Genomic DNA, 14,707 nt, shown 5'->3' with positions numbered 1-14,707 from the left:
ACAAGCAAAGCGGATCAATGCAGAATGACCAGGGGCCATCAACGGATGCACTCCCACGGAAACAGAAATCAACAGCAGGTCTGCTCGTTGCCTGTACTATTTTTTTTCTGGAGAGGCTTGTGCCTTTCTTTTTGTTGTTGTCTATCGACTACAGATGATGATGATGGTCATGAAGACTTATCGGTGTGAAAGGGAAAAGAGGAGAAGGAGAGTGCGTCCTCCCGCTCCTCTTTACCGTATAATCGAACGTGGCATTTTGTGCTGGCATGCGCGCTTTGTTCTTGCGTAATTTCTTTTCTTGTTTGTCTCATCTGCATCTTTTGGGGTCGGTGCTGTTTTCCTCTCGGGGGGGGGGGTCCTCTGCTTTGGTTATCCGCTCCGGCGCTACGCTCTCCGGTCGGCAACGAGGAAGCTGCCCTTCAGCCGGTGTTGAAGTCTGTGTAAATGACTGCGAAGCTACGCCGAGGTAATCAGCTCATCCCATGCATTCAGCAAGCAGCTCCGTTCGATTCCTTGAAAGGTGGCCTCGAGCTGCCGTCGCAAAAAATAGAAAGGTACCGTGCACGTCGACCACTGCGCGCCATGCCTCCACTTTGCCTCCGACAAGCAAAACGGCGCTGCATTCACACACCTTTCTCTCCGCGCAGGAAGCGTTGCAGGCGGCAAAGTCCTCCTTCAAGAGCGGTGCGGGTAGCGGCGGTGGTGCTGCGGGGCTGACGTTTACGTTGCCGCCGCTGTGCGTCTGGGGTGCCGCACTCCACTCCCCCTCTTATAGCAGCGAAGACGGGCAGGGACACGCAGGTCGTCACTCTGGTTTGACAACGAGGGGCCGCTACGCGAGTATTTGGTCTCCCATCGAAGCGTACCTTGCCCAGCTCAGCAGCTCCAGCTTGCAAAGCACGCGCTCAGCTGCCTCCACGGCTTCGCCAGCGCGGCCGCCGGTTTGTGCGTCACTGCGACTGTTTCCAGATCTCACTGTCGCGCAGCTGCCTACCACTTTCTTGCAAATTCCCGGTGCAGCAGGAGGAGCGGACCTTGTTAATGATAATGTGTCGCCGTCCAAATCTCCCCGGGGACGTCGCCGACCCGCCGCACCGCATGAACAGCCGTTGGAGGCAATCCTTGCGATGGAGGAGCCGTGGGGCAGCGGGGCGGATGCACAGCAAACCTTCCGCCACGCTCTCGAAGGATTGCGTGAGGTCGGACAGCAGCTGCTCCCACAGGTGCCCCTCATTCTGCAGCTGCCCACGCGGCTCCTCGTGACGCAGCAGTTCCTCGGCGATCTTGCAAGCCTACTCGTGCGGAGTGGGTGGCGCAGCGTGTCCTTCGAACTACCCTCGACGCATCAACTCTACAGCCCTTTTCAGACATGTTCATCTGATATTCGTTGTCGAGGTGGTGGTCGCCGCAGCAGCAGCAGCCGATCCAGTGAGCAGCGAGGGGGCAGAGGAGCCGAACGGAACGCGCAGGTGTCCTCTCCCTTGCACGATAGCGGAGCCGTAGATGCGGCGTGGTGTCGCCTTCCTCTTCTCTGCACTCCGTGGCCGGTGCTCTGTCGGCACCCCACCCTCGGACCGTCCCTGCGCCACCTGCGCCGACACGATCTCGTTCCTTTCCACGTCCTCTTTTCGTGGGCCCTGACGGAGGCGAAGTTGTTTGAGGGTTTGGAGAAGTCGTTGGTGGTGGATGTGACGGCGCCGATGCCTGGTGCCGAACGGGCGCAGGCCACGCGGCAGAGCCCCAGCAGCGTGGGCATCTCCGCTGATGAGGCCCGTCAGGCCTTTTGCCGCTTCAAACCTGCATCCACGCTGGGCGGTAGCATCAGCGGCATCCCGGCGATAAATACACACGGAGAGGAAGAGAGGGCAGAGGAGGAAGAGGCGGAAGAGGCGGAAGCGGGAAACTCCCCCACCCCCTCGTACAATGCCCGGCAGCATCGCGTGTTCATGCGTGAGAATCCGATGACGAGTCGAGGCGTGGGCGTGGGCATGTCGAGTGGTGTGGTGGATGCTGTGCGCCGTCATCAGGGCAAAGAGTCGAGTGAAGCGGACAGAGGTGGTTGGACCTCTTCTTCCTCTTCCTCCTCCAAGGCAGTTTTAACCAACGCAGAGGCGGCGTGGCGGCGCACAAAAGAGGCGGCACCCGGCCACACAACATCGCACGTCCGGTCCCTATCAGAAGAAGCAGCGCCACTGCTTCTCGACACCCCACCGGACCACCTGCGCGCTCTCATTGAGAAGTCTATCGCCAAACAGGGCACCCCCGACTCCCCGTGTGCACTCACGCCGCGCCAGCGTCTCCTGCAGAAGGTCGGCCAGTTCATGCAGCATACCCTTCCCCACGACGCCGCAGCAGGCACCAGTGGAGGGAGCAATGCGCCTCCCCCATCCACCTCAGAAATGAGCGGAGGTGACGAAGAGCTGGAAAGGGAAGCGGCGGAGTTGGAGGAGTTGCTACGGCAGGCCAATGATACCGCAGCCACGAGCGCCAGTGTCGAGGACATGATGACGGAGATGCAGCGGTGCATGTACGAACACACACCACGAGACGACGTGGCCGTGTTGCCCAACGCATCCCGTTCTTCCGACTCTACGGACACTCGGCAAGAACGCAATTCAGGCGAAGTAGCGCCGAAAGCCGCTTCCCTGTCAGAAGACAACGCGTGGTGCTCCTGCAGTGGATACTGGGCATGCGTGCGTGCCATCCTCGCGGACCTTACACACGCCTCTCTCATTTGGACGTTACCCACCTACAACGCTGCGGCTGTACGGGCGTGGACGGGTGCCTACACCGCTGCGGTGCGGCCGACAGCGGAGAACCCAGGCGGCGTGATCATGGCCATCGCAGCGCCCCTTCCCCCGGTCGTGCCCGTGTGGATGCCTCTCCAGCCCGTCATGCACACCGAAGTAGCGCGGCTGCTGCGTGAGGGCCACCAATTTCCCCAGCCACCGCCGAACACGACTTCTGTCGTGGCGGAGGAAGAGGAATGCCGCACGTGGCTGCCCAATGATCTTAACACGGCGCTGCGGGTTGCCTTAACACAATTGCCTGCAGAGGTGCAGGTGCGAGAGCGACGGCGCCTGCTGCGCGACTACCGTCTCCTTCGCGACGAGGGTGCGCAAGGGGCGCGACGCGGTGGCTGCGTAATGCAGCGCGCGGCCACCACCACCGCGGCCGGGCTCCCCGACGCCGGTGACCATCGATCTTCTTCCTCTTCCGTGGATGGGGCGGAGGGGTCCGAGCACGACAGTGTGGCGGACGATGACACACGTGGCGAAGTGCGGATTCGCTTGCGACGAAGGGCGTACCCTTTTTACCTGTTAGCGCCGTCTCAGGTAGCGAGGATGAGGGAGGAGGAGGAGCGACGGCGGACAACAGCTGCAACCGTGAGCACGACCGCGTCTACTTCGAACGAACGCACAAAAGCGTCCTTGGCCGAGGTGGGGAAGGTGAATGAGGCGTATATGTCAAAGGTAGTGAGGTACTACCGTGGCGCTGCCGTTGAACAGCCTTCGTCGCTTTACGTGCCCACGCCAGGGCTTGACGCCTGCTCACTGCTCGGCTCGTGGCAAGCAATCTCGTAGCGTGCCTCCTCTCGGAGTCGCTCGAGAGAGGGGAAAAGCAAAAGAGAAGGCACTGCGCCGTTGGCTACGCAACACCGGCAGGTGTCACAGCAACGGTGCTGTTGTCGTTTTCCGATTCTCAAGTTCCACGTCACGTCACGTCTTCTCATGAGGTACAACCGGAAAAGCAATTGATGATGGCAACGTAAAGCGCAAGACACATTCGATGATTCACGGTTTGACAGACAGCGGTGAGAATAAAGATCGGGTTTGCACTAGTACTCAACGCGCACCTTGGTAAAGCTACGCTTAGCGGTCGTTTCACGACGAAGGGAGCACGTCACCGGTGCGCCTTCTTTCGTTCAGCATCGCATACTTTTGTGATCGCCGCGTGTGTTGTTTCGCACCGCCTGCGCAACGACGCTCCCATCCCCTCATCTCTGTACTGCCTGCATCACTTACTGTACCTTTTTCTATCTGTCCTCGTTCCCCTCCCCCCCCCTTCCCCGTTGTTGATCACGCCCCACCCGAACACGGACAAGAGTAGGTGAGCAACACAGAGCAGAAAATCCGAAGGAATCCACTTTTTACATCCCCTGAAGATGCTGCGTCTGGGGGCGGTGCTGCGAGTGGCACCCACCAGTGCCAGTGCGCCACAAGCGTTGCCGCCTCCACCGCTGAAGGTCGTTGTACTGACGATGATTCCCAACGGTGGCGCCGTGGCAGCCGCATTGCGCATCTTGGGCTACAGCCCCTACACCTTTGAAGATTCGCTGCGCAAAGGCCACTTGCTCACTCACCCGCAGGAGTGGATGTCCGTGCTGCGGCACGAAAAGCCCTTCAGCTTTGACATTTTAAAAATACCCCACGTACCCGAAAAGACCCACGGGGAAAAGAAGAGGCAGCAGCACCCCACGGGTGCCTCTCCGTCGCCGCAACGCTACTACGACGCGCTCGTGGGCCCACCGGCGACGATCGCGTTTGAGGCGATCTTGAAGGAGTGTCCGCGCAGCACCCGCGTTGTTTTGGTGGAGGAGGTCGACAAGCTCGCCTGGGAGAAGGATATGGATCAGTGGCTGCGGCCCCTCGCCGCGCGCTGCGAGCAGAGCACGCGGTGGTGGCAGGACTCTTGCCTGCACACGATGCTGCTGGACATGGTTGACCTGCGCCGCGCCCTCATCGCTCCGGCAGACCTGCGAAAGGGACGTCGCATGCGGCCGTTGCCGACTTCCTCCGCGGCGATGACGGCGCAAAACGTGCCGCTGGCACAGCAACAGGCCACGCTGCGGCTGGCGGGCGCGTTGGACCTATTTGAGCAGCACGTGAAGGAGTTGGTGCCGTCTGAGCGCTTGCTGGTGTTCCGCGTAGAGGACGGCTGGCAGCCTCTGTGCGATTTTCTGCAGCGACCGGTGCCCACCTCGGTTTCGTCCTCTTCTCCTCCCTCTGCAGCGTCCGATGCGGTGACCGCGCCGAGGGAACCCATTCCTTTTCCTGTCAACTCCAACGGCAGTGATGTGCTCTCGTTTGTTGATCAGGGGGTGCAGAAAGCCAACGCGATAGTGCTGTTGATCATGCTGTCCGCTGCCGCCTTGGGGCTGCTGCTGCTCGGCTCCTTCCGCGACGAGTTGCGCGACTTCTACAGGGACTACCGCGACTACGTCTACCGCGACTTTGAGCCGTATTTGGAGGAGGAGAGGCGAATCTGGGAAGCAGGGGAGGAGCCGAAGATGACGACGCACAAGGCGCTGTTCATCGCAAAGAAATCGTCGCAACGCTTTGGCGAGGTATACGAGAAGGAAGGCGGCGCCGCTCGGTCGATGTCGGGGGTGCTGCGCCGTTTCGCGGGCATAGCGGCAGAAGAGCCGACAGAGCATGGTGAAAAGATGTGGTGAGTGCCACACCTTGAATACTCGCGTTTTTGTTTGTTTGTTTCTAATCGTGCCTGCCGTTTCGTGGTTTTGCCTTGCGCTCCTTGGCCCGAGTGACACGCTGTCTTACGAGCCGCAAGTTTCGTTGCTTGGCGTTGACGCGTGTGTGCGCTGATGTGTGCGTGCGTGGCCGACGTCTCTTCTCTCCTTCCTTTATGCCGTCTATGTCGATCCTTCACAGTCGTTTCGAACGCTCAACGTACCGAAATTGACGCTAACGATTGAAAGGATCTTTTCCAGATTCACCCTTCTGTATCATCGTTGTTTCTTACGCTACGCCATGTAACTGCGTGTTTGGTGTAGCTGATCCGCATCCTTTTCCAGGGCTCGAGCAGTGCATTGGCGCGACTCCAGCTCACGCAGTTGTTCTCTTTCGTATTGGCTCTTCATTCTTAACATCACTGTAAACAAAAAACTATTCTTGACTTCTTTGCTGGCAGCAATTCTTGACCTGTGCGTCGCAGCTCTTCATTCAACGGGTTTCCTGCCGCTCTGCTTAGCACCACCAATAAAACCAAAAAGGAGAAGAACTTTGGCTGCGCTCTTCAACGCGCCAATTCTGATCGGCACCGTACCTCGCTCTTCTTCTTTTTTTTTTTTGAGTCAGTTGTAGAAAGGTAGTGGATGATCGCTACATAGGCAAGCATACATATACGTAAGATAATACAAGCCGGTCTCACGGAGATGGAGAACCCCTTTGCCGGGCTGCGGCCGGAGATGCGCAGCGAACACGACGAGATCCGCAAAGGCATCTTCAGCCGCGTACTGCGCAACTTGCAGTCCGCCCCGCTGGCGGAGCGCAGGGAGTGGTGCAAGGCGATTCGAGCCACCTACTCCGCAGCGCAGGCAGCAAAGCTGAAACGTGCCGCGGCGACGGTGTCGTCCAACGCTGCTCTCCCGTCACCGGCGCCGTCCCCCTCGTGGACGACGCAGCCCTCTGCACCCGCGGTGGGGGCGAAGCGCACCCACTCAGCGGTGGAGGCGAGTGCACCGACACCCGCACCGTTGGTGGCAGACGCGACGCGCGAGCCAGCAACGGGGTCGCCCTCCCCTACTACCTCAGCAGCAATCTTAGGTGTAGCGGGTGGTGACGCGCGGGATGGCGAAAAAGCAGAAGAGGCGTTGAAGGAGGGCGAGGAGGGCGAGGAGAGCGAAGCGGTCGTGAAGGAGTGCATCGCGGCGTACCTCCGCAGCCTCCTGGACCGCGTCGTGGGGGTGAGCTTAGAAAACCTGAACGTGCCTGCGCTGCGCATTTTGTGCACGATGGTGGGCATCAAAACCGAAGTGCGCAACAAGATTGGGCTGTACAGCACCCTCGCCTCCTTCTACTACACCGAGTGTGAAAAACTAGGCAAACGTGTAAGTCGAGACACCGTCTTTGAGCGGCAGGTGGAGCAGGAGGTGGCGATGCTGAAGCACGTCTCGCCGTCCTCGTCTAGCAGGAAGAACGGAGATAAAAGGGCATCAGCACAAGCAAGCGACGCCGGTCCGGTTCCCACTACCACCACCACCACCTCTTCCATGGTTCGCAGTGGCAACGGCAACAGCAAAACCTTACCCGCTGCGGTGGTTGTGTCGGTCACCTCGAAGCGCGCCGTCAGCAACACAGCGGTGAAGGCACAGAAGAAGACGGTGTCAAGCACCCAGACCGCACCATCAACCTCCGCCAGGTCTCATCAAGCAACAAAGGCGGCGAAAACGGAAGAGGAAGCCGACGTGGATCATTATCTCAAGTACGAGAACCTTAGCGAGGAGCTGGAAGACCAACCGGCGGTGACAACGCCGGAAAACCCCTACTACCAGAATCAGCACTATCACAGCAACAACAACAGCGCATACGGTGACGACGAAGGAGGAGAGGTGGTCTACCAAGAGCGCGTCTTCTCTCGTCCGGATGGCCGCAACGCAGCTGCAGCAGCCGCACCGTCGCACATGGCGAAGTACGCCGCCTCGGCCAACGAGGGCGAGTGGTCGATGCTGATGCTGGAGCGGAAAGTGGCTTCTATTGTGCAGTTGCACGACCCGGTGACGGCGGCGATTGTGGTGAAGAAATTGTCTCAGCTCGGCTACCACGAGCCGAATGCAGTGGCTTTAGTCGAGCAGATACTCCGTCGCTTTCACGACCGCCAGCTCATCTACTACGACACCGGCATCGCGTATTTGATGTAGGCGCAAAGAGGTGAAGGAGACACGTCAACGCTCCAGAAGCAGGAACTGAGCAGGGGTGTTTGCTTTATTCTTATTTGCATTTGCGCGTGTGAACCACCAGCAGGAGAGCTGCTGCGTTCTTGCCGCCGCATCTCTGCGTGTGTTCTTCCGCCACTTCAACTCTGCACTTATGGAAAGGGGGGGGGCACAACAAAGAAACCCTTGAGCACCAATGCAGTTACGCTAAATCTCCTCTTTTTTTTCTTGATAGAACATATAGATTACTACACATCTTTAGAACAGTGGTTTTTTTTTCTTTTGTAATAAGTAAAATGTGTGTCCCGCTAAAAGGAAGGAAAAGCAGAACATGCACAGATGAGGTGTGGCAGAGACCAACGGCAATTTGGAAAGGTAAACCAGCGGCGTTTTTGATGTTGTTTGCTGAACCGGGCAGTTTGCGATGAGGGATCGAAGGTAATGGGTCTCTCGCGTGATCTTCTACCGTTTTACCTCTCCTTTGCGTCTCTCCTATCGAAAACAACACCATTTGGGCTGCGCTCATCGTCGATCTTTCAGTTTCATTTAACTGAGCAGCAACATTTTGGCTTGAACGCGGGCAGAGAAAGGGGTGCAGCTGGTTGTCGTGTTTTTTTTCCCCTTAAATAGCGCTGGCTCTCCTGCAAAAACACGACAACAACGAACATCTCGCTGGAAAATTGAATGTGCGACGCGCCGAAAAGTCTCTTGCCGTTTGCCGTTGGGTGAAGACAAGGGACACGGAATGCTGTGCCCATAAGATGCACGTGTTTCTCTTTGCCGTCTGCCTTCCCTTGCGCATTGCAGCACAAATGCGCAGTTTAAGCCGAGGCATCGCAGCAGAGCGTTGTACCTTCACAAAAAAAAATGGAAAGCAGCGTTCGATCACTACTACTCAGCTGTTATGTCCTGAAAGGTGTAGCGCACGCATGAGGGTCTACTTTTCCGTCTTTCTCTTCTCCCCCCCCCCTCCCTTTACATACTCGCCAGCCAAACATAGCGGTGCACGAAAGCAAGCACCGAAGTGAAATGTCATTTAAAAAAAAAGCAATACGTATATTGACACACGTCCACAAAACGCCTATATAGTACTAAAGCCTCACATCGTTAGATTTGTTGAGAAGAAAACGCTTCCTTTTTGTGTCTGAAGTCAATCCACTACGAACGTCTGCAGAAAGAAAACCGAATCGTTGAAATCAATACCTACACACTGGTACTCGCGGTTTTTCTTTCTTTTTTAATTACCTCTGAAAAGTCCTTTTCTGTCCTTCCTTCTCTAATTCTGTATTGCTTGAAAAGAAAGAGCACGCCTTCAATATATATCTTTGCATCCATGGCGGACCATCTGGACTCCTCTCCCAGTCTGACGCACCGCGAATACGTGGACCGGTGGCTTGCGTTGGCGGTGGCCACAACCACCTTCATCAGCTACGTGGGCAGCGTATACTGGGAGCGTACGTGGGGCCCCCGGCTGCTGCTACGCCGCGAAATGTTCCTCGAAAACGAAATTGACCGGCTTGAAAAGGAGGCAGGTACCGTCTGCATCGCCTCAGAGTTGTACAAACACAGTCGGCTCATGCGGGGCGTGTTGAGGCTCCGCCAGGAACTACTGCACGAGCGTCGAAGGCGCTACCGCCATCAGCTCTCGGTAGAACGCATGTTCTCCCCCATCTCCACCCTCCAGTCCTCCAAGCAGACCTTCAGTAGCTGTGAGCTACCGACCGCCGCGAGGCGGTTACCCCCATACCCGACCGGGGTGGCGCGGTCGGCGCCTAACTCCGTGGCGCAGTCCCCCGTGTCGCTGCACGACACGCTGCAGGAATTCGAGGTCGTCCCCCCGTCGCTGCTTGGCTTTGTGACGCAGCGAACTCGCGATCTTGTCCGGTACAATTTGCTGGCCTTCATCAAGTACGTGCTGAGATTTGGGCATGTATTTGTATACCTCTACCTCTTTGGGCGTCGGCCGGGCATGGTTGCGGTGCCGCCATCCATCGAGGACAGTGTGCCCTTCTACGCTACGCAGATCCTTCTACCTTATCTCTTCGGCGTGGCAATGTTTGGTCCTAATATCCTCTTTGCTCCGCGGCAGACGTTGAAGGACGCCCCCGGCAACGATGAGCTTTCCACAAACGTCAGCTTGGCCCACTTGGGGACTGGTCTGCACAACTTGCTTCCCACAGCAGGTCGAGGCGCACAGGAAAGTGGACGAGTGTCGGCAACGATTCTTCTGGTAAGGCGTTACAACGCCGATCGCTTATGCGCCTCCAACGACCTTGTATCGTGGTGTTTCTGTTGCCTCTGCGCTTCTTACTTGGTGATGCGCGTCTTTGCATCTTAATTGCAGGAAGCTGAATGCAAAGATTGAAACGGAAGCACAGCATTTCCAACCCACCTTTTTACGGCCTGTTTCATCTTCACTCCCATTTCTCAACTTTTTCTTCCTTCAAGCACTCTCAGGTGATGTATTTCTTTTTTTTTTGATTTGCTCTTTCTTTCTCTCTGTTTGCGTGTGTATGTCTGTGTGAGGGTGAAGTACTGAACGCGAATGCGCAGTCAAACCGTTCGTGATCAAATGCGATGGACTATTTCTTCTCTCTCTATGTTTGTGTGCGTGTGTGTTCTGCTTACTCCGCCTGTGCAAAGTACGTGGAAAAAAAACTATTGCTGTTTAATTCTCCAAACACACACACACGCACACACACACACACACACACAACCATTACGTGCGTAGTTTCAAGTATCCTCTCGTTCTCAGCTGGGGAATAAAAAGGCTGTCAACGAATGGGAAAGGATACGAAAATCACCGCCAGCGAAGCAAGACAAACAAGCAAACACTGAAAAACCCCTAGCTGTTACTTTTTGTGATGACCCAACCCGTAACGTGGTCTTCGTCACGGCTGCTGTGTTCGATGTACGTCACTGTGGCGCTTAGGAAAGCGAACTGTACTCGTGTACTTTTACCCAATGGGAACGTAAGAAATGGAAAGAAAGGTGCGAAGGTCGTCGCGCCCTTCCGTCCTCTGGCAAGCGACCATCGAAACGAAGCAACGTTCCCTGACTTTGTCATCTCGCCTCCCTTTTCTCCTTCATTTGATGTGTGTGCGTTTCTGAATGGCTTTGACTTACTTTATGGCGTCGCTTTGTACAGTTGCCGTTCATCGCGTCGGGGCATCCAACGTGGTTTGTTCTCCCCTCTCGTATGTTTGCGGTTGTTTTGTTTTCTTTAGAAAAACGAAAACCGGAAAGCTCTCTTTTACCAACATGCAGCCTCCTCAGACTCCTATGACTCCGTACGAGGAGCATCTCACCCAGTCGTACCAGATGCTGAACGAGCTGCGCTTTCAGTCTGCCCTGATGTATCGGAACACCAGCTTCTGCTTCGACCGCTGCCTTGACACGGAGGAGCTGTACACACTGCGGCGCACCACACAGGCGCCGATCCGTTACCGCTTGCAGATGGATCTGGAGGAAAAGCAGTGTGTGCAGCACTGTGGTGCCAAGTGGGAGCCGCTGCTCCAGCAGATAGTAATGGACTCAAACGAGCACGCCATCCAAGACGTCCAGACAAAGGCGTACCTCAAAATGATGCAAATGATGCAGCAGTGAACAATGGAGCGCACACACCGAAACGCAGAGTACGGCGGCCACGACGGCTCGCCCCCTCCCCCTCTCCTTCTGTTGCTCTGTTGGGCAGTGATGAACGAAAAACGTAGAATTACCGTTCCTCCTCCGATCTCTGCTGATTTGACATTTTTCAGCTGATGTGGAATTGAAGCGCAATTCGCGTTCAAACGGCTGCGAAGAGTGCGACATCGTGTTGCGCCTGCATATCTGGAAAGAAACCCGCTTTGTCCCTTTTTTTAATTTGGTTTTCGTTGGCGATAAAACACGAAGGAAAAGAAGGCATGGCAAGATTGTTTTTGCTTGAGCTGATCACATCATCACTAATACTACTTTTTATAAGTAATAACGCGCTCAACGGCGTCGCAGACACAAGCCTCCTCCCCTCTCCAAAAAAAAAATCGCGATGTCACAGCATTGATTCTCGGCATTAACCAGTCCCCGCTCGGAAGTGCGCGCACACACGCATACACAAGAGGAAACAGTGTTCGCCTGGTGGATCGGCGGTGCTGGGCGATATTCAAAGGGTAAAAAATGAATAAACTTCACTATTAGAGGACTCACCTTACTTGCAGCTGCGCCGTTACCCATCATTTTTTTCTTTTGGAGTGGGTGATCCGACTCGTCTGTCCCTTCTGGTAGTAGGCAGCCCGTCCGCTTCACATCTCATTTTAGAGATGAGGAAACGTGAGTACCCGACCTTTACGACATTCCTCTTCGCTCTCCCTCTTCTTTCTCTTTCTCCACGTATTTGACCACCTCAGCAACGAAAAACCCAAAAAGAACCATTGTTTTCTTTCTGGTCTTAAAAAAAAATCACATAGCTTTGCGATATTTGTCTGCGGTTGCCATCGCCACGTTGCAACACGCGGAAATATATATATATATATAAAGAGATTCCGCCGTGTCTGTGTTTCTTCGCAGTTTCCTCTGAGCTACATCGTTATTTTTTTTCCCCAATATTTGTATCTTTCAGTCATCTCATATTTATATTAGTTTTCGCTGACGCGGTGGTTTTCATCTCGTCTTGCTTTTTTGTAGTGGTGGTTCTGCGCGCCGCTGTCGATTTTCTCTCCTTGTGTTGTCTCCGCTCACCTCAAGGAACGCATCCACGAGCGACACCCAGTAGAGTACCCTTTCCCTTCATACATTTATTTATTATTCAATATCACGGCTGAGTGCGCTTATTTATTTATTTCTGCATCACCGCTCACCCAACATACTCGCCCCCTTCCCTCCCTTTCTCTCTTGCGTTTAGGTGGAGAGGCACAGCTTGCAAAACGGCGTACATTGTTTGCTTGTTCTTCCGTCTATAGAGAAAAGGTAGAGGCAACAGCAGCGTGATAGAACACCCATAAGCACACACACACACACACACACACACAAGATGGTCGACTTCTACGCCGTGCTGGAAGTGGATCACGATGCCTCGCAGGAGGACATCAAGCGCAGCTACCACCGCCTTGCCCTCCGGTACCACCCCGACAAAGCCGGTCCGGAAGGAGCGGCGAAGTTCAAGGAAGTCAACACCGCCTACGAGGTTCTCTCCGACCCGCAGAAGAAGTCGATCTACGACGCCTATGGAGAGGCGGGTCTGGATGCGATGGACAACCCAGTGGCCGGCGGCGCAGTCGCGGCTCTCGGCCCCACGGTGAGCATCCTGATCACGCTGGTACTTCTCTTCATTACGGTGGCGATGATCCTCATCTTCCTTGCGTTCCTCGTGTCTTTCGTAGATGGTCATCTGCGATCGTGGAACTACGTGAAAGTGTTCTCGCCACTCTTTGTGGTTGACGTCGTGGTGGGTGTGCCAGTCTTCCTCTTGTTTTTTATGACCGTGATAATGATGCCGAAACATACGCCGATGCACTGCGTCTTCATGGCCATCCTGTGCGCTATCATTCTGACCATTGTGATCCCGATCGCGAAGGATCGCAACGAGTCACGCGCTCGTCAGGGGCGGACCGACTATTTGCAGTGGCGTGTGTGGCTCATCCCTGGCTACCTCTTTTCGGTATTTGTATTCTCCGCCGTCTTTTTCTCTGCCCTGCCGACCCAGAATCGAATTCTGAAGCTGAAGTCAATCGGTCTTGTGCGACTCGCCAACTACCTCCCCATCGGCTTCATCTTCTCCATCTTGGAGGCGGCGTGCGTGGTAGTCTTCTTCGCCCTCGTCGCGTGCCGCGCGGATGAGACGATTACGACGAACTACTTCGTCGTCATTGGCGTGCCGATCTTCGTCGGCCTCACCCTCTTCCTCATTAACCGACTCGTGTTTAACATTTTGGAGCTCTACATTAGCGATGTGCCGCCGGAGGTGCGGGCGGCGGCGCAGGCGGCGGAGGAGGCCGCCCATGGCGGGGAACCCTCGCCGAGCGGGGCAGCGGAGCCGGAGGCGCACAACCCGTCGAACCCGATGCGCGGCTCTGGGGAGTATCAGGGCGGATTGCGTGCGGACGGTGCGGGGGAGGAGCAGCAGCACTACTCCACTGAGTCGACGGGTCGCAGCCGCCACGGGGCCAACGGCGCAGACGAGGAACAGAGCGAGCGGCAGAACAACAACGACGGCGAAGGTGGTGCGGCGACGCACCCGCATGGCGCTTCGGACGGCAGGAACCCCTACGCTGGCCAGCAAGGCTCCTGCGGTGGTATTACGCAGAACATGGTGACGAGTTGCCTCATTGTGGGCCTCCTGATGGCCTCCACGGCGATGATCGCGGTGCGGCTCAACTACTACTACAACTACGGCACATACGCGGGTGTTCTCACCCTGGCCAAGGCGTGCATTCCACTCTTCATCATTGTCGGCGCCATTTTGGTAGTTCTTATGGTGGGCAGCTTTCTTGTCTGCTGTGGGGTGGCTTCGGTGGTTGTTGGGGGAGACGCACCGCATGAACACCACAACGCAGAGGCCGGCAACCAGCAGGAGGCGGGCGAGGAGATGCAGGCGAACAACGGCAACGGCAATAATACTAATAATGCAGGCGCTGCTAACGGCGGCACATCGGCGGCGGCGGCGGCAAGCGGCGAGGAAACACCTGGTGTGCCGCACCAAGATGCCGGCACGACGGGCCGCCCAGCAGATAAGCGTCGTCTGTCACATGAGGTGGGCGCTACTCCGCCGGAGCGGCAGCCAGACAACCAGCACCTCTCCGATATTGACTAAGGCCCGTGCCCAGGAAACAATCGAACTGGCCGCCCAACCAGTTTTGTGAGGGGGAGAGGGCGGTCGTTCCTCTACATGCTTAGCGCTATTTATGCCCTACCTTGGCCACCCACTTAACCTCCTCTCCATCATATATATGTTTTTCCTTGCTTTCGCTGCTCTTTCTCCTTCAGCGTTGTGGGGATAATGAATATGGAAAAGCAGGAAAAGGATACTCCGTACAGTCCAATCGTAGGCACCATGAA

At 56.0% G+C, this 14,707-nt stretch overlaps 6 protein-coding genes across 7 annotated transcripts; all 6 read left to right on the top strand.

Annotated features, from left to right (window-relative positions):
• Positions 1-411: 411 nt before the first annotated feature.
• Positions 412-3,584, top strand: ABB37_07537 (hypothetical protein; the record flags this gene model as incomplete). Its single annotated transcript, XM_015806207.1, has 1 exon — positions 412-3,584. Exon 1 carries the CDS (start codon positions 483-485, stop codon positions 3,582-3,584), a length of 3,102 nt encoding a protein of 1,033 aa, XP_015655129.1. The 5' UTR covers positions 412-482.
• A 525-nt stretch (positions 3,585-4,109) lies between these two features.
• Positions 4,110-5,455, top strand: ABB37_07536 (putative mitochondrial hypothetical protein; the record flags this gene model as incomplete). Its single annotated transcript, XM_015806206.1, has 1 exon — positions 4,110-5,455. The coding sequence occupies exon 1, from the start codon at positions 4,166-4,168 to the stop codon at positions 5,453-5,455; it is 1,290 nt and encodes a 429-aa protein (XP_015655128.1). The 5' UTR covers positions 4,110-4,165.
• Positions 5,456-5,793: 338 nt separating this feature from the next.
• Positions 5,794-7,660, top strand: ABB37_07535 (hypothetical protein; the record flags this gene model as incomplete). Of its 2 annotated transcripts, none has more annotated exons than XM_015806205.1 (1): positions 5,794-7,660. In XM_015806205.1, the coding sequence occupies exon 1, from the start codon at positions 6,176-6,178 to the stop codon at positions 7,658-7,660; it is 1,485 nt and encodes a 494-aa protein (XP_015655127.1). In that variant the 5' UTR covers positions 5,794-6,175. The 2 variants fall into 2 exon arrangements, with proteins under 2 accessions (XP_015655127.1, XP_015655126.1); XM_015806204.1 differs by having other exon boundaries at positions 5,931-7,660.
• A 1,004-nt stretch (positions 7,661-8,664) lies between these two features.
• ABB37_07534 (hypothetical protein) lies at positions 8,665-10,013 on the top strand (the record flags this gene model as incomplete). The annotated part of the gene is made up of 1 exon (XM_015806203.1): positions 8,665-10,013. Exon 1 carries the CDS (start codon positions 9,009-9,011, stop codon positions 10,011-10,013), a length of 1,005 nt encoding a protein of 334 aa, XP_015655125.1. The 5' UTR covers positions 8,665-9,008.
• An 809-nt stretch (positions 10,014-10,822) lies between these two features.
• On the top strand, positions 10,823-11,281 carry ABB37_07533 (putative mitochondrial hypothetical protein; the record flags this gene model as incomplete). The annotated part of the gene is made up of 1 exon (XM_015806202.1): positions 10,823-11,281. The coding sequence occupies exon 1, from the start codon at positions 10,937-10,939 to the stop codon at positions 11,279-11,281; it is 345 nt and encodes a 114-aa protein (XP_015655124.1). The 5' UTR covers positions 10,823-10,936.
• Positions 11,282-12,683: 1,402 nt separating this feature from the next.
• ABB37_07532 (dnaj chaperone-like protein) lies at positions 12,684-14,462 on the top strand (the record flags this gene model as incomplete). Its single annotated transcript, XM_015806201.1, has 1 exon — positions 12,684-14,462. One exon carries the CDS (start codon positions 12,684-12,686, stop codon positions 14,460-14,462), a length of 1,779 nt encoding a protein of 592 aa, XP_015655123.1.
• Positions 14,463-14,707: the final 245 nt, after the last annotated feature.

Source organism: Leptomonas pyrrhocoris, assembly GCF_001293395.1.
Source record: "Leptomonas pyrrhocoris isolate H10 chromosome Unknown, whole genome shotgun sequence".
In the NCBI taxonomy this organism is placed as follows: Eukaryota; Euglenozoa; class Kinetoplastea; order Trypanosomatida; family Trypanosomatidae; genus Leptomonas; species Leptomonas pyrrhocoris.
This window is presented reverse-complemented; position numbering and strand designations above follow the sequence as displayed.